Source organism: Diadema setosum, chromosome 2 (genome assembly GCF_964275005.1).
Source record: "Diadema setosum chromosome 2, eeDiaSeto1, whole genome shotgun sequence".
Lineage (NCBI taxonomy): Eukaryota > Metazoa > Echinodermata > Echinoidea > Diadematoida > Diadematidae > Diadema > Diadema setosum.
The window spans coordinates 26726723-26746118 of NC_092686.1; the positions used below are offsets into that span (position 1 = coordinate 26726723).

General features: G+C 38.6%; 1 protein-coding gene across 1 annotated transcript in view; it reads right to left on the reverse strand.

The window, feature by feature from the left end:
- Positions 1-10242: 10242 nt before the first annotated feature.
- LOC140241351 (putative receptor-type tyrosine-protein phosphatase mosPTP-1) overlaps positions 10243-19396 on the reverse strand; it is a 212815-nt gene continuing 203661 nt past the window's right edge. The window contains exons 22-29 of the mRNA XM_072321088.1: positions 18504-18650; positions 17877-17964; positions 17260-17330; positions 16500-16631; positions 14191-14325; positions 13537-13700; positions 12668-12803; positions 10243-12020 (exon numbers count right to left, since the gene is read on the reverse strand). Of these exons, the coding sequence (XP_072177189.1) occupies positions 11076-12020; positions 12668-12803; positions 13537-13700; positions 14191-14325; positions 16500-16631; positions 17260-17330; positions 17877-17964; positions 18504-18650 (1818 nt within the window). The 3' untranslated portion in view covers positions 10243-11075. The remainder of the gene's footprint in view (positions 12021-12667; positions 12804-13536; positions 13701-14190; positions 14326-16499; positions 16632-17259; positions 17331-17876; positions 17965-18503; positions 18651-19396) is intronic.

Genomic DNA, 19396 nt, shown 5'->3' on the forward strand with positions numbered 1-19396 from the left:
TCTCCGGACGGGCGCAGATCCTGAAAAAGAGGGCGCCCTTTAGGTTTAAGCTCTTCTCTTCCTCCTAACATCATAGAATGCAGAGATGGGTTTGAATGCACTGTTGGTTGAGATTCCATTGTGGAGAGTACAACATGTGTGATCCCCATCAGGATTTCATGTCGACAGAAACAAAGCAGCTCAGGAGAAATCTTTGTCGATCCACAATGCCAGCCGTGTGCTCCGAGTGCAACAAGTGTGATAGAGGATGTGGTATCCTTGTTTCACTTGCAATTCATGTTAACATCTCTGTTATACCATTCTATTACGTTAACAAAATCTTCTATTCAAGAGAGATAATCTGTTACGATTACTTTATTCATTTGTTGTTTTATTGTAATCCCTCCTTTTTTCCATCTTGGTTACCATCACTATTGTTTCTATACTCCTGGAAAAGTTGCAGGAGAAGCAGATGTCTTCTCAGTGATTGTGAAAAATTAGATTCAGAAATCATGCTTGAGATCCGTCGTCATCATTGTCTTGTTAATAGTAATGATACCAAAATCATGTTTGTTATCATCATCTGTGTTTTAAAGATTACTATATGGCCTGCTGGTGGGATAACAAAATGCCTTACCTATTAATTTACTAGTATTTTTCTCTTTTTTTTATTCATTTATTGATCAAAATTTAGTAGCAGGGGGATATTATGATAAATTTGCTGGAGTAGCAGTTGCATTTATACATGCAAAGTACTTAACCAAACGTGCCGTTTGCTGCGATACAATAGGACAACATGATATGAATGACATAAAAGGGCATGTTGTTCAAGCAAAGATGTTTTTCGTTTTGCTTTTCTTTTTTTCTCTTTTGGTCATGCCACCTGAGAGAAAACTTCCATGTACAGACTAATGTGTTGTGATCTACGCAGAGAGAACAGAATATCAACAGACACTCACCATCTCATCTCACCAATGACCTGAGACAAGAGTTATTATTCTACAAGCACTTTAATGTCACAGTTGTGTCCTTTACTGTCCATTTGCTCGGGAAGGAGGTTTCATCTACTAAAATAGCCCAGTGTTTGAATAGCTTTTAATCATACACTCTAACACAGATGAACCACCTGCATGTGTATATAATGTACCTGCAAGTAACTTTTAAGGGTAATAGTGTGCAGGTAATATGCCTCTAAAGTTAATTGGTGTTAAGATACATGTAGCAGGTGATACGTGGTGGAATGGTGTGTGGGTGATACACCTGTATTAAAGTAACTTCTTGTTCAGGTGTGCAGATGTTTCACCTGTAAGTAACTTGGTGTTATGATGTGCAGGTGATATGCCTGTAAGTAACTTGGCTTTAAGGTGTGCAGGTGATACACCTGTAACTTGGTGTTAATGGTGTGTGGTTATACACCTGTTACTTGATGTTACAGTATGCACATGATGCACCTGTAAATAACTTGGTGCTACGGTGGGTGGGCTGCATTGCGTAAAAATGCTCTTTATGAAATAACACATTTACGGTGTGAAATGTATTGGTGTCAGAAAAGTTTGACACTGATAAAAAGGCAAAAAATCTCTCTCGATATTAAGATCTACTGTGTGAATGGGCATGAGGGAAATATCCTTGTGTGTGCAATATCTGCAAAGATGATTGGCTCAATACATTGTATCTCTACAAATGTCACTGTGTCAAGAAACTATGATTCTATGTAATATTAATACATAGCAATAGTCTTGTGCATTACCTATTGGTCTGGGAGATGCACTATACCAACTATATTGTATGTGGAAATTCAAAGACATAGCAATATTCTACATATTAAACATTCTTAATGACCTGTTTTTGGTTTTTTTAATGCTTTTTTTTTTGGGGGGGGGGGGGAAAGGTGTGTTCTGGGTAATTTTGTTTTTAATTTTCCAAATGGGATGATGGTGGTATCGGTAACGTTTGGGGATGATTCAAGGTAATGCGGCTCTGAAGTTGTAGCCTCTGGAAATGCTGCATATGGGATCAACCAGTGGCAAGTTACTGAAAGAGTTTAAAAGTTCAGCACAAACAGTGATCAAGAAATAACTTTGATTTCAACTTCAAGCTATTATCATCACATGATGGTCTATTCATTAAAATCTTTCAGTCAGCTTTCTGAAATTGTAACTTAAACATACTGTCCATGGGGTGGTCTGTCCACAAGAAATGAAATGGGGCTCAAGGAAACAAACCAGTCAATTGTATTCAATTTTATCATACAATCGTATGGATTTACTGTCTGTTTTTCTATGAACTATGAGGTCTCTACATGAGTTCAAGCTCAAAAATGACTAACTAGAAATTTCTCCATGTTTGATACAGGGTAAAGTTCTGAATATGCTGTGTGATCTGTTGCGCAAATATATATCCAGGGTATGGGCAATTATCAGAGATCCTATTATGGCTATCAAGGATAATATATCTGATTTGTGCTCCCTGCAATACAGCATTTGTATCAAAGGGTGTATTGAAAAATGTACACTGATGTTGCTGGATCTCTTTGACGTTGCTGTGAGATTAAGTTGAAGGTCACACATTTCAGAGCTGAAGACTACAATGTACCTTGGTGCAAATAGCTGTGTCGTGTAGCTTGCAGTTGCATTTACCTGTAATAGTATACAATCATTTTTGTGTGTTTGGGAGGGGGTCATGGGATGGGATGGGTAGTGGAGAGTGGAGGAGTGCTGTTGTGATTTATTCTGCAGTAGGAAGTTACAAAAAGTGTGTGTAGAGTCCAGCCGTGCATGGCTGCATGGCTGTGATGTGGGGTCACATGTGTTATAGCTCTGTCGCTATTAACCCGTTGAGGATGGGCTGATTTTGCTGCAACACGCATTTCCCATAGACACCTGCCCGAGTATACTCGGGACTCGTCCTCAACGGGTTGAAAACGAAGGCAGCTAGCTCCATGGGCAAGATGGGCTGTCTCTGTTTGCTCAACAGGTGGTAACCGGAGATACATGTACAGTAGGTCTACCCCATGAAGGCTCTACGAATGTGACCTATCATCACAAAATCACTGTGAACAATCGCCAAATACTGATATACCAATTTTAATAAATACAAATGAAGTACATGTTGTATATTCCACAGCTTTCCAGTAGTGTATAATTCGCCCTGCTTTAACCCGTTGAGGATGGACTGATTTTTGCTACAACACGCATTTCCTATAGGCACCAGCCCGAGTATATTCAGGACTCGTCATCAGCGGGTTAATATTCCAAGTTCTTGCACAAGGAAGGGTATAAGGAAGCTGGCCACCACACATTCACATGAAAAAAAAAATGCTACCTCATATGGCATAGTGTTATCACCTCATTTCCGTTGAATATTTGCGTGTTTCCTTTGCATTAGAATTTAACCAAAGAACCAAAAACTAGCTGCACATATTTTCTTTGAGATTGTGTGTTACTGGGTTTGCACCGAGGAGTAAGAAATGCTGCGTACACAACAAAGATTTTGATGGCATGTAGAATGCATCGTAGGTGTGGCAGTGTACATACATTTGGAGAAAACTAGAAATATTTTGTTGTGAATGGTGAAATCATATTGTTATGTGACTTTCTTCTTGTAGAGAGAGTGTTGACCAAAAAGACAAAACACCAATATATCAAAATAATGATCTAAGATTTGCTGGGGCCCACATAAATTAAAGACTGTAAACATTCATTTATGTAATTTTGTTTGATAAGAAACAGTGCTCAGATTGTGTTTTTGTGAAAGTAATTGAGTGACTTTCTTTTGATAATATTAGTTGTCCTAATTCTCTCTCCAAGGATTCTAAAAGCTATGTGAAGCTGTACCATGAATATATTTCTGAATTGAAGCAAAGCATGCCATCATTAAGTACAGTCAAACCTGCCTTTCATAGTGGCCACCTGTCTATAGCAGGCACAAAAGAAAATTCCCCTTGAGAAATAAAAAGAAAGCTATGTTAAAGATCTTGTCTATAGCAGCCATTTGTCCATAGTAGCCATTTTTTTAAAATCTCCCTTGGGCAGCCGCTTTATATAGACAGGTTTTGCTGTATATTAAAAAACAATCTTTGGAAACAGTAGTACACATGTATGCCTGTGCTTTAACATAGACAGAAGTCTAATCATTGTTGCTTAAAACATTCCTTTACAAAATCAACTTTTGTATAATTCTTATGTATATGAGATGTGAGATGCTTGCGAGTGAGACTTATATCCAATGTGGACAAACTAATGACAGCCCTGCAGTTGCATTTTTCATTTACAATGGAAGACTTGTGTCAGAATGGTTGAAAAAAGTAGCTTGATTTAGCATGTGACACCCAAAACAGGAATGTACCCACCACAGTTTATTAAAAGTCTGAAGTTCAGCCATATTTATGAGACGTGCATGTATCAGTAGACTGAAGTAAGCTGCCAATTTTTTGATCTCCAGTTGACGTTGTTTTGGTGATCGCTGCATGCATTGCTGTGTGTCAACCGTCACAGAGCCGGTGTGCAAGAATTTCAAACTTATGCATGATAGAATTCAGCATTTACAGACCACGTGGGCAGGACAAATCATCTTTATAGACTTGAACGGCACTTGGCTTGATTTGTGCATTAAGAGGATTTGCGAGGCCTCTTGGTTCAAAGGTTGCACACCCAACAACATGACCAGGGTTAGCGGTGGAGGTACCATCTGTCTATGCTTCATGATGCACTCGTGATCACAAAATTGACAGCTAACTTCAGTTCACTATTTTTCCTCTGAAGAAAAATTTTGTCAAAGTTTTGCACTGTTTATCTAGCTTGGTATGTCTGTGTGTCTGCAAAGTGTGATTTTAAGATAATGAAAGAAATCTAATTGAATGACTGTGCATAGATACATTTTTTTTTTAATCTATCCAGAGAAGTAACTGAAATAATAGCCTGTTTATATTGGAACAGTGGATTGTGCTACAAAAATGCAATGAAGATAAGAAATTATTGTGTGCATCGTCATTAAGTGATTATAATATGATTTTGAAGACAGTAATGAATAAAATCTCAATGATTATATTTGTGAATACATGTATCATGTTGTTTTGCTGTGTGCAAGGTATTCATTCATAAAACAACAGCAAAGTACCGAATTATGTAACCAACAGACAAGTCCAGCTGAAGTCATGGCAAGTAAATTACATTTTTGACCACAGTTCAGTGACCATGACCATGAACATCTTTCATTTCTTTCTTTTTTGCCCATTAACTTTTGCAATTTCATGATTTAATGTAAGTGTATTCATTTGTACTCTACCTACCAATAGTACCATATAGAACATTCATAGCTGAAGTTACATCTGGAAAATACAATATCCTTTTAGCCCAAGTAAAACAAAGCGATCGTAATAAAAGTTGAGTCCAACCTTTTATTAGGATTGCTGTTTTGGATATCTCGGCCATTTCAAAACCCATTTTCATCAAATAAACATTGAATTCCTCTGGGAATTACATGCTCCTTCATTTCATCTCACCAAAAAATGTTAGAAACCTGAAGTCGGAAGTCGGGTCTCAATCAAAACTATGTGATACCTGCAAGTCCCTATACAAAATATTTTTACCCACCATATCCCTCTTGACCCAGGTGTACAAGTATAAGAAGGTACTGTATGACCAGAAATGTTCATGTGTATTTTAATTTCGCGAGAGCCAAGATTCGCGAAATGAAAATGCACAAGAACATTCTTGTCTACACCATATGCACTGAATGCCAGTGGCAATTCGCAAAAAAGCTGTCGGCTCCAGTTTGCAAAAATTTAATTCTGCTAAAATATCTTACAGTGCACTTTACAGTAACCTAGCAATGCTGGGGTAATTAATGTCAGAACATGCTGCTTCAATTTAAATGGGATATCATGCAACTGGATCACAAAAAAAAAAAGGGAGTGCGTTGGAGCCTTTACAGGTGATTGAAATCCACACATACAAAAACAGACACACAAACCACTTTCAATAATTACAATGATATTGATCCATTTATTTTCCTTTGTGAAGCATATATAAAGACAGCCATGACGTGCTAAAGAAACAAGGATCACGTACAATCAATGCCAGGCTTCCCGCTTTCCTATTTCACGAGGGATTCTTCCCCCTCGCTACAAACCAGATTCCATCCCGCATCAAGCAAACGGTGGTTCTTTACAGAGCAACACTTCATCGTGTATACCGGTAGATATATATGTAATAAAAAACAACAACAAAACCAAAAGAACAATGGCTGATTAGTCTTTTGTTTTAAATATATTACAATATCAGTTCTGTGATATATAAATCTTAAACATTGATAAGGCATAACACTTGACACATTCTCCTGTTCCCATCTGCTACAGACTTCGGGAGCAGAAACAGCAGCACACAAAAATACAATAATCACGTCTTCAAAATTTGCATCTTATCTCCTTTACCTCCATGCCCCATACGTTTGTTTTGCATGTGGGTCAGGACTTCTAACAATTGCAAGAAGAAATCATACCCTCTGATTTACCCTGAACTACAACATATCGAGAAATAAATAAACACAATCATTCCTATCACGGCATCTACGACGGGATGAATCTTACACTACTATTGTGGCAAGTACTTGATTGCTAGAGACAACACATGAACAATGACAAGTACACAAGTGCAACGGCCTCTACCAATCATTTCAAACTACCTGGTCCCTTGTAATAGACTACCATATAAAGTGATACTTCAGTCAAAAACAGATGCACCCCTTTCCTAAAATTCCATCATTTTTCAGAGAAAGAAATAGCTTGCAGATACTGATATTTCCAGGCAATGATCTGTCGATTCCACCCTACATGGAAGAGATTCAGGTGGCTTCAAAGCCTGAACACAGACCCTTCAAATTTTGACATGCTAGAAATAACTTCATGTTCTTGTATCATTTCACCTGATTTTATAATTTCCTCTTTTCTTTTTCCCTGTCACAAAAGAGAAAGTAAGAGGGGGACCATTTTTCTGTACTATCATAATCCTATTGCCCTGCAAGAATATCAACTGAGAGGTAATACAGGGAATGTGTCATCTTTCATATCTTAACATCTTACATTATGCATGATATCTGTCTAGGCACTTACTGGATTTTCACCTATAAGTGGGTCACTTATACTACAAACAGTATTTTATTGTATCTGATTGGCACCACCTTATAAACCAACAAACAATTCATATGAACTATAACTGACAAATACTGAAATTCCTCAGGATGAACTCGGTTCTTTCATTGTTATCATTTCTTTACCCACTCATCTTTTTTTTTTCTGACCACACTGGGATAACAAATTTACAAAAATTTAATATTGCTGATGTACTGGTTACCAACATGAAGGGTCCAAAACTGCTTAGACATCAACAGCATCAGCACTGGCATTCCTACCTATCAAAACCTAGATAGGAATGTGTTGGGATGTGGTGCTTTTAAATAATGCCTGCATTCATTGCACATGGTCTCAATATAAGAGTTAAGTTTTCCACTTATTTAGATTCATTATCATAGCCTATTAAATAAAAGAGTAGTTTTGTGAAATTTTATTACAGTATTTTCTTCTTTTTTTTCTGTCAGAAATGCATACAACAAAATCTGAGGCAAAACATGTATCAACTTGGAAGGATATATTTCAATATTGCAAATAAACTCCATCAATTCATATTATCAACATTCAAATGTTTCTTCATCATGATTGTGATGGAGAGAGAGAGAAAAAAAAATAAAATTGTGACAGCCTTGGGACTAGTACAGAGGTCTTTAGTTTTGGGGACATCTGTGGTGATGCCCGACAAAACCTAGATATCAAAATATTGTCAGATATCTGGACCTCTCTCACATTCAACGGTGTGAAATTCAACTTTTCGCTGGTATTTTTCAGTGAGTACAGTGCTTGTTGATGCGACCATCCATATAAACAAAATAACACGGTTCTGCGTCGATGCAGATAGCTTTCTTGCTCTTTCTCCACATGAACTTTGGCATGGCATGGTTTCAAGATTTTCTAGTACTTGAAATAGATATAAAACAAGTAAGAAGAAACAAAAACAAGTATTCAATTGTGACTGAATTCTCAGGTTTCAAATTCATGTTCTTGTAGCAGAATAACAGCAATGCACAGTGCCACAATATTACAAACTTGTACATTGTAACTTGCAAAACTGGAAACAATGCAATTGAAAAACAAAATTGTGCCAATTTCACCCAATGAAATTCAGTCCCAGGAATGGAAAATCTTAGAGTCATTATCTAATCTGGCACATCTAATTTTACTGCACTGAGGATACATACTCACATGAAACATACAGGTACAAACAAACAAACACAAAATCATCAGAAACTAATAAATCAATCCACAAAACTCATCAAATACACAAATATTTTTTTTTCGACATTCGGTGCATAAATGGGCAAGAATAAGGGCTTACAACTACACAACATTAATACAATGATTTTCACGTGCTGCAAATTTTTTTTTCCTAGAGTCTAGAAACAACTATTCAATGAAAGAATGAGAAGATAAAGAGTGTGACATATATTTGGAGATCAATTAAACTGTCAATAACTTGCACAAAAGCGTTGACCGTTAGCACCATCGGATGAATGAGTTTTGAGGATCTAAGATATGGAAACCTTCAATGAAACTTCTGTCTAATGGCACACAAGACCACATAGGATGACTGCTTGGTAAAAAAAAAAAAAACCAACAACAACAACAAAACAATCAACAAACTTGTTTGTAGCAATTTCTGGAATGAGGTGCCTACAACTGTGATAAAGACAGTGACAGCATCTTAAATTGGAAAAAACAAAACAAAAAACAAAAAACTTGTATCAGAGCAAACTACCAGGTAGTGCTGCTAACGTAGTGAATTCCATTAAGTTGGAAAAAACAAAACAAAACAGACATGACAATAAACTAACATAAAGCAATGCTCTCTTTGAAGTTAAAATAAGATGCTTTCTCTTGCCTCAAAGAGCAATTACAGGCTGCATTACAACAAAAAGTTTTGTAACGTTAATGAGACATTTAATGATGTTTTTGAGGTTCATGAGAGTAACGTTCAGCCAGAGTGAGGAAGACAAATGTTCTCAAACAAAAATTAGTTTACTCTTTAAACAGCTCAGCGGGAGGTTGAAAATAATATGCACCCCCCTCCCCTCAAAAAAAAAAAAAACAATTAATAAATAAAGAGAATAAAGTTGCAAATAATCACGTTTTGTATCTTCTTTCCAGACAGGAATGATACATCTTTGTGAGTTGGCTTTATAGGCAACATGTGGCACCAGCCAGTGTGCTATTCGACAGTGAGCCAAAAACATGCTGCAACTACATGTACAAAGATATGTTGTGATGCATATTATGTGGTTTAGAGCCACTCACTACTAATACCCTGACACCAACATAAGCATGTGGGACTAAGCCAACCAAGCCCAATTCATATCTCCCTCATTGGCATGAAACTAGTGTGCTACCTACAATCTATGTATCCTTTCATCAATTGCATCCATGGGCAACTAAGCCACAATACTATGTAATGTTGTTGACATCATGAATTATTGGCAAGGTGTACGTGTACATGCACACGTGGTGCCCCAAGCATGATAAACTTGCACAATCTTTCCTGTGATACCTCATGGGGCTTTCTTTCCTGGCTTGCATAGCGATAAGAAAATGGGCTTTAAACACATAGAAAATGAGGATCACACACCTGTGAAGAGACCCTGTTAGTCACCTATGGAAATCAAGAGTAGGAACATGGAAAAAAAAACAATCAGGACATGGCATCACGATGAGCACTGGTCTGACTTTGGACCCTATAACTCAAGGTTCATCTGGATACCAAGAGTGTAAGCAAACACTGAAATCTTCAAGGTCACACGAAAAATAATAGCCATAAAACTTGTCCTGGACAATGGTGCTAAGAGATTGGAAGATAACCTTTTTTTGCACTGGTTTCTGGCTGAAATTCAAGCGATCCCTTCTAAGTAAAGTAAGCTTCATGATGATGTGAAATGCCACTTGATTAATAGTGAAAGTTTCCCCATCCACCCTTCGGCCTTAATTCAGTCAGCATCTTAAGGAAAACATTACAGCCTTGGAAAGACACTGCATTCATTTGTGTACCAAGTTCAGGGACCTATTTAGTTCTTAGAGAAAACATCGGTGTCAACCTGTCCAAGCCATGCATCACCCACACACACACACACACACACACACACACACACACACACACACACACGCAAAAATGAGTGACATGATGCAATGACCTCTGATGCTGATGTTTTGCCAGGTATACATACCACAAGATTTGACAACGTGTCCAAGTGGATAATGAGTGTTGCTTTCTGCAAACCATAAAAATACAAGGACAAACTTTGACAGTTGAGTAGCAATATGTTTTACAAGTTCATCGTCCGATATATACACTTGTACCATTGCTTTCCCTCCCTTAGATGAAACATGCTCCGTAACTGAAGTAATGAGATGCTATCATGATACATGATGTCAATGACAACACATTCTCACCGGGAGAACCACAAGTTGATCCTAATCAACAGCTACGGACACTAATGCCGTTCCGACAGAGGCGATCCTAAACATGAAATATTCTGTATGGTAAACATCCACATACACTGTACAAACAACATTTAAATCTCTGTACAAAACAAACAAGCACTTTTGTGGGCATGACGTAACAACTGGCCAAGCGACACCCAATACAGATTGTTAAAACGTAATATATGATGCCATTCTTAAATCTCTTAATGTAATACTGCAAAGGAGTGCTCTATACATGGAATATAGTCATTTAACACAAAGTTTGGTTCACAGAATATAACTCAGGCCAAAAGGACTACAGGACACTTTTCTGCTGCTTCAGGGAACTCAATGCGGCCTACTATAGCATATGTTCCGCTTTGGCTTCTACTGTTGATTGAATGCGTTACTTTGGTTATGCACTTAAGGTCTTAAGTGATGATCAGTTTAAGGAGTCTTGCCACCAAATGGCGTGGTAAAAATTAATCCCAAAGCGTCCAGCATGGGTCACACTGTTTGGAGGAGGTAGAGAGCCTCACGCTGACTCTATGTGGAGCGGATCTTCCTCGTGTGCACTGTGGACAGACTCCCGACTGTGATAGCTATGGCGATTCAGAAACTTAGATTTCACTCCCACAGACATATTCAGCGGAGCACTCTCCTCATTCAGTTCTGAAGGGTCTGTCTCCATGTCGCCATTGTTTGTGTCTTCGTACAGGTCCACAGCACCGTTCACATTCAGGTTGACAATGTCGCCATTCATGTTGGCATTGTCCAGGTCCTCATTGAGGGGGCACTCGTTGGCTGGGATGTCATCGTCTCCGTCATCATCGCCGTCAGTGTCCATGCAATCCCTGTCATCGTCGCATATTTGCGAGACTGGCCTATATGCGGAGTCCGCTGTTGTCTCTCCTACGTTGCCATTGGAGACGTCCACTGAGGAGACATGGATTTCTGGAGCAACAAGCGGCTGTCCCACTGCACCAGCGGTCTGTCCGTTGATCAGGACAAACTCCTGGTCGCTGTTTGGAGTGTTTGGTTGAGAGTCTTTGGACCGGACATTGACCAGTTCGTACACCTCTCCGACGGACTCACTTGGGGTGTTGTCTCCGGGTGTGGTGGCTGAGGAGCTGACATTGTTGCTGCCATTATTGGCAGAGGGTTTTCGCTTCTCTGATTTAGTGCGACGGTGCCAGAACTTGGATGGTCTGGCATGTCTGTTGGGGCCAACGCTGGCCATCGTCTGGCTACGAGTCCGATAGAAACCATCACTGTCTAAAGAGCTGTTCCGGACGGAGTCAGACAGCCGTAAGCTACCAGGGTCCACATGACCAGGGCTACGGAGGAAGTTCCAGTCCCTCCCATGCAGACCGGGAGCATCAAGGATGCCGCGTCTTGATCCCTGGCGACGCAAGCTTCTGATCTGTTGCTCTGCGGAATGACAACTCTGCAGGGCCTTGAACAGGAAATAGTAGTCCTCCTGGAAACAAAACGCAAAAAAAAGTGTACAAGGTTGGTTACCACTGTCAGTAAGTCTGGTCTGTTACTCATGAGTTTCCTCAATCTCAATCTCATTCAATTCCTCAATATTCTTTTCTTGCTGGCCCTATCCTAACCCAAATCAGACCAAGCCCACCTCTCACCAAAGCAATCATTTACTGAATTCTTAGTTGTCCACAATAATCAATTTGCTACAGGGACCCGAACAGAAGTTCACTGTCCTAACAATGCATGGAAGATAACTCACGTAGGTTCTGGCAAATTTGGTTAGATGTAACTCAATCTGACTTTGCTAAACTTCAAGTAATGGAACTGCATATACATCTTAGTACATGAAAGGAATAATATTCATATTCAGAGCAAATCAGATGTCACGGTTCTATTGCACCATGATCTTCCTACTGAAATTATGTTGTTTGAAGAACGCAGGTTCAAAGAAGCAGATTATTGTTGATACTTGAAAAATCATTATCTTTCAAATTCTGGTATCAGAAAGCCTCAAATCATATCTTCAAACAAAAAAGAAAACAGTGGTCTAAAAAAAGCTTGCTTCAGAGACAGCTCATGACACTTCAGATCAGAGAAGGAATGATCTCTGAACATCTGCAGATACACTGTACAACGTACCTTTGTGGGGATGAGGTTGGGCCTCTTTGCGGCGTACAGCTTCACCGTCTTGTAGATGTCCACAGCCTCCTCATGGATGAGCTCCTGATGGAGGGTAGAGAGGGCACAGAACGTCCCCGCCTGGCAACCACCGTTCCTGTATCACGGATACACACAAGTAATGAGAATTTGAATGTGAGGGTTGACGGTATGACGGAGACATGACATTTGCTCCTGCGATGATTGCTCTGGTCTTTCTTTCTCCAAGGACTTAGGGTTAGGGTTGTGATATGGTTTTTAGGTTTAGTTTGATGTGTGGATTAGGATTAGGGATAGGGTTACGTTTGTGGGTAGAATTTATGTTTGGCTTAGTGTGCAGATATTTCATGAGAACAACTGTAACAGGAGCAAATGTCATAGAACCAGTTTTGACAGTAAGTAGGTAGGTGTATATATATATACACATACATGTATAATCATAATATGGGGACATATACTGTATGCTTTTCATTTGTAGGACTATTAGTTTGGAATCTACTAATTGTACACAAGCACTTTGGAGTTACCTCTTCTCACAAGAACCCCTGTCGCCACCCCCCCCCCCCCACCAAAAAAAAAAAAAAATTAAAAAAATTCTTTGATGTGGCTAAATATACCAAATGTGCATACCAAATGGCAAAATAATATCACTAATGATAAAAATATCATTGTTAACATTTTTAGCACTTTTATCATCATCATGGTCAAGATCATGATGATGATGATCATCATCATCGTCAACAGCAGCATCATCATTGTCATTAATATGTATCATTTTAATGCATGGAAAGAATCATGTGTCATGATAGAGTCATTTGCTCCGGACCGGACAGTCACACCAACCAACCAACCTGTCATGCACAGTGATGGGTCCTACTGTGTCCTTGTTGGATCTCTCCAAGAACTCGTTCCTCTTTTGCACTGCGTAGATGAGGTCAAAGGCCGTATGGAGTGGGGAGCAACACTCAGGCCAGTAGCTGCAGTGGTACTGCCTGACGTTCCACTGGTCGTCGTCCTGGTGCACAGATGTGAAAAAGACTTTCATCAATTAAGCCTGCTCCTGATGCTAATAACATTTTCAACTACCATTTAATACACTCTGCTGTCATTGAGCAAAGTGAACTACTACAGTAGATGATAGCAGTTTTCAGGTTTTCATTTCTAGGTTTCAGTAAAGACACTAATATCTGTTACACTTTCCCTAGAATTTTCTAATGTGTATGCCCTTTTTCCTCAATGTTTTAATCTGTAGTTGATAGTTTGAACCATCAGTATCCTTTACTACATGTACTTGAGAAAGCTGAATATTGGCCATCAAACCATCTTGTCAGATGGAATATGAAAACAAAAAAACAAAAACAAACCACCAAGAGTTCAAAGCCATCCCATCTCACTCAGTCTCTGATTACTGGACATGAGTGCCAGATATCCTATCTGACCCCCATCCACTATAAATCTGAATTCCCTGCCACCCCACTCCTGACACCCTATTGTGAAAACCCTACCTGAGAGGACTGGACCAAGAATTCTCTGGTGATGAAAGAGATGTTGGAATGTTCTTCCTCACAAAGGGTGATGGTCAGTGCCCCGAGGGTCAGGGGCTCGTCCTTGCTGGTCGGCCAGTAGATTGGTTCATCCTCCTGTAACATGACAAGATAGAGTACGCGGGGAGTGAGCAGAAATTCAATATAGCAGGCACTCAGTGGCGTTTTGGCTTCGGCAAGTAAACTACATCTTCAATGATGTTCTAACCCTCTGTCAACATCACATTTGTAAATGTGCTTTGGTATAATATTTCAGAGCAACAATCACAAAGTAACATAACAACATATTTTCCACTTCATTGCAACTGATTGACAAATTGCCCCACATCGACGTAAATAAGCACTGAATTGATCAGTGTTTTAGTAGTAGCCATGATAAAAAATCATGGGCGTACATACTCGAGCAGGATTCGAACCTACGACCTCCTGATCACCGAACAGGCGTCATCTCCACTAGACCACCGAGCTTTCGCCCGACAGCAAGTGTTGGTTCTAATCCTTATAACATGCAGCGGGTACTGCTTTGTTATTCAAATTCATGAAATTCTTCCGTCGAGATGTTTTCATTGCAACTGATTTTTTTTATCATGGCTACTACTAAAACACTGATCAATTCAGTGCTTATTTACGTCGATGTGGGGCAATTTGTCAATCAGTTGCAATGAAAACATCTCGACGGAAGAATTTCATGAATTTGAATATTTTCCACTTCTTAAACATAATTGTGATTGACCAAATAACTTATTTTCCTTATGTCATGACACATTATAGTCTACACAGATACATGTGTTTGATAAAAATCATCCAGTGTCAATACTGAGAAAAAAAAAATTGTACAGTTGCAACCAATTCAACTGCTTTTCAATTAATAGCTGTTATTGGTGAAAGAGCGAGCAGGATATATCAATTTGGTAGTGGCTGCAGAATCCGCATTTTATTTCAAAGATGCAGAAAAACTACACTGAGCAGTTTTATGATAAAGCAAAGAGCAGCATAGGTGTTAAAAAAGAAATGACAATAAACGAATTTTTTTCCCCACTAGGCAGGCTCCTGCTGTTTCACATTTCAGTGATCTTGCTCTAAACACCCAAATGACAATTGTATACGCAAATGACATACCATCATACTATCAATCTCATAGAAGAGCACAATACCCTGACACAGATATTCCTTACAGCATTGCTTTGTGCTGTGCCTCCTTTCACAGCGAGTTTCTAATAAATTGTTTGAAATTTGCCAGTTTTTATTTACACAGCAGGGATTCCATTATTTATGAGCCTTTTGGATCTCTTTGTCTACTTAATCACACACCACAATATCTCCCATTAAAAAGAAGGGGAAAAAAAAATCATCATCGACTCACATTCTAGCATTTCTGTGGAGATCGAGAGTGGTGGCCGAAAGCAAAACTTGCAAGACTGAGTGATATACTTTTTATCTTTATTGCTCTTCCAATGGTTTATTTATATACAGCTCTGTCTCACTGCCATCTGTGAGGAATGATTTATCTATTAACTCAGTCTGTCACATTATTACATTGCATGGCATTATGCATTGCATCAGATTCCATTACCCTCCTTTGGCGTTTTGCCAACATATATATCCTAGACAATGAAGCATGATCTATTTATGAAGCTGACACTGGAAGATAAAATCCATCAAAAAATGCATTCACTCTTGCTTTGAAAGAATGGTAGCTATTTGCAAGCATAGTGATAGTTAGATGCCAGCAAAAAAGATACATTTTCACACATTTCTCAACATTTTGTCAAATGTAGAGATGTTGATGAATGTACAGCATATGGCAACTTAAGGTAATGTTTGTTATTAATTGTTCCAAACTGACAATGCAACAGCTATCCTGCAAGCAGTGATAGTATAGATATCAGCAAAAAGAGAAAAAGAAAAAAAAGAGATACATTTTCACACTTCTCAACATTTCGTCAAATGCAGAGATGTCATCTTAATAGCAGATGGCAACTTTATAGGTAATGTTTGCTGTTAACCTTTAAAAATTGGCAACTCGACAGTTATCTGCAAGCAGAGTAATAGTTAGATGCCAGCAAAAGAGATTAATGTTTTACATTTGTTAACAGTTCTTCATATTAATGCAGAGATGTTGCCTGTTAAGAGTGTCCACATACAGCATGGCAACTTTAAAAGTGGAAATGTTTGCTGTTAATTTGTTCCAAATGGGCAACTTAAAAGGAGATGAGCTCGGCGAGAATGGAAGGAAAGAAAGAAGCAGCGGATTGACACAAGACCTTCACCTGGTTCTTCTGCTCGTCAGTCAGCGTGATGATGGTGGTGGAGTTGTGCTCCCACAGCATCTTCCAGAAGTCCTCCATGGTCTCCTTGGTGGGGTACTGGGTCACGATGTACTCCGTCTGACGCCGGTAACCCTGGAGACGACACAGACAAATTAAGGTTTCCAATAACATCTCTTTATACGGGTAGGGACCATTACTTGTGACCCCTCTTTTGAAAAGAAAAAGAACAACCCTGCCATTGGCTATAACATTTTAATCATTACCTTGCCATTATTATTATTATTTTTTTTTTTTTGGGGGGGGGGAGGGGTGGTGGATGGGCTGCCATCAATTATCAAGCACCTGCTTTATTAAAGGTGGCGGACTCCTGCTTTATTTCTTTTCTCCTTTTCTCAAACTGGAATTAATTTTACTGTTGACTACTTTGATTTCAATGTATTTGTCAAAACATTTTGAAAATTATCCTGACTTATATACTGCATATTTAATTTGTAGATTTTTGTTTCAAATATATCTGCTGTTATTTCATGCATGATTTTTAATGGTGAATGCAATAATAAAATCAATCTGAATCTAACACTGAAACTGATAACCCCCACTACCATCATCACCCATCATCAATACCATTATTACTGTGTCAATCAATTCATCCCAATAGTCCACTGGGATTTCAAGGACTTGGGCTTTCACTTTAAATTTGATTACTCTAGCCAACAACCAGAAGTTGATGCAAGGAATTCTGAGCCCATCCTTCCCGTACCTGAAGGAACGATGCATTGATGTAGCCATCCACTCCAGGAACACCAGAGATAGGAACTCGACTTCGCTCAACTATGGAGAAGAGGGGGAGTTATGAAAAAATGTAAGTATGGTTGGGTTGAAAAAGAAACCAACAGCAACTTCAAGTCTCTTTCTGATGCTGGTATATGAATGCATGCTACGTAGAATTTAACAGAAAAGAAACATTCGGTTTATTTTTCAACGGTGTTAGATTTAATAAGGCTATATTGCCTTTTCAATAGCCCCTTCACTTCATAACTTTGTTTTATACACAGCTTTATTATATACTTTATATTCTGCCACATACACCATGAGCTATGATTTGATAATAAACAAATACAGAGCAGGTCTCTCATTCACTACACACACATGAACCTAACTGAACCACGAACCATCATGTGCGCAACCAGATTTTCACTCAATCATCATCATATCTTTTTAAACATCTTTATGCCCCATGATTCATGCAAAGTTTAGTTTCTTGCAAAATTGATGACAGGTGCGTAGGTAAACTCCAAGAATAGTGACATGTCTCCTGAGCAAAGCTGGGATGGAGGAATAATTCATAAAATGGTTTGAAGAAAAGTCATATCTCACCTGGTATGAGATCCATATTCCTGTTTTTGTGCTTGCTCTGCCTTGCCTTATTGAACTCATGATCTCTTGGCTTCATCCTTGTTATTAGCTGCAAACAGAATTTAATAATCATGTATATAAACAAATATCTGTCATTTTTTGTTGTTGTTGTTTTAAAGAACGAAAGAAGAGAGAGAGAATAATTTTTTTTTTTCTCATATATTCATACAACCGTACAATGTACACCTTTTAATGCTGTTACAGTGTATGCTAAAAGCTGTCTATATTGATCCTTAATTTGAAGTCATTCTACAGAAGAATAAAAATCTGTCACATTTTTTCTTCAAACTACAAGACATTCTGCATAATGCATGTCTAAGCTAAATGCTTATTCGGGATACACAAGACCACTCCCATCTTTGAAAGTGTTCAGACTTCTCATAATTTCACCTGAAGATTGCTCCTCCAAGAATGATACAAAAGAGGTTTCCCTTCTCTCTTCAACTTTTGATGCGTTTTCTTGCAATACTGGACACTTCAAGTATGCAAGCATTATAAAAAAAATCAAAAACACAAAAAATAACAACGAAAACCCATTACTCCTCAATAATGTACTTGGTGCATGCAGACTAAAGACTGGGCACTCACATTGAACTGCTCATCCAGCACAATCTTGCCAACCTCATCCGGAAGGGTCATCCTGTCCACGTACTGTCGCAGCTCGGTTGCCTTGACGACGGTGTTGCCAGCTCGCAACCACTCCAGGAGAACATCATGGATGAATACGTATTGCTCCTGAAGGCAGAATGCACAGAAAAGACATGACTTTACAAACTGTTATATTGACTGTGTGATATGTTTGTAGCATCATGTTGTAATCTACTAAACTTAGCTTTATATCATTCATACTTTTTTAGAACTGTAGAGCAAGCACAGTAAGTGTATCAAATGTTGGATCCTTTTGTTCTCTTACTTTTAACAGCACGAACAGCTGAATTCAGTGAACACAAAAAAACTGTTTGAATTTTTCCATGTACATTTGAATCTTCTTCCCATATCAAGAAAACAAACATATCAAATTTCAAAATTCAGTCAACACTAAATACAAAGTAACCACCATGCTGTTGATGGTGGCATTTGATGAATTTGAGGAGAGTCATGTAAATGCTGCCTTTTGATATCTTTGACAGCAAGGTAATTCAACTGATTGAAAAGATAATGAGTAAAAGTAATGTGTAACTGTACACCCTACAAATGTGAGATGCTGCTACACAGTGCCTAACCAGGGCCCTGTTTCATAAAGCTGTTCGTAAAGTTACGAACAACTTATGAGCGACTGGTGATCAGTTCCGATGTGCTATACTTATCAGAATTTCCATAATTCAGCACAAGAACTGATCACCAGTCGCTCGTATGTTGTTTGTCACTTTACGAACAGCTTTATGAAACAGGCTCCACTGGGGTATGATGATACCACTGGGTATGGCATGCCGCATCAAATAAAAAAAAAAAATGTATATATATATATATATATATATGTA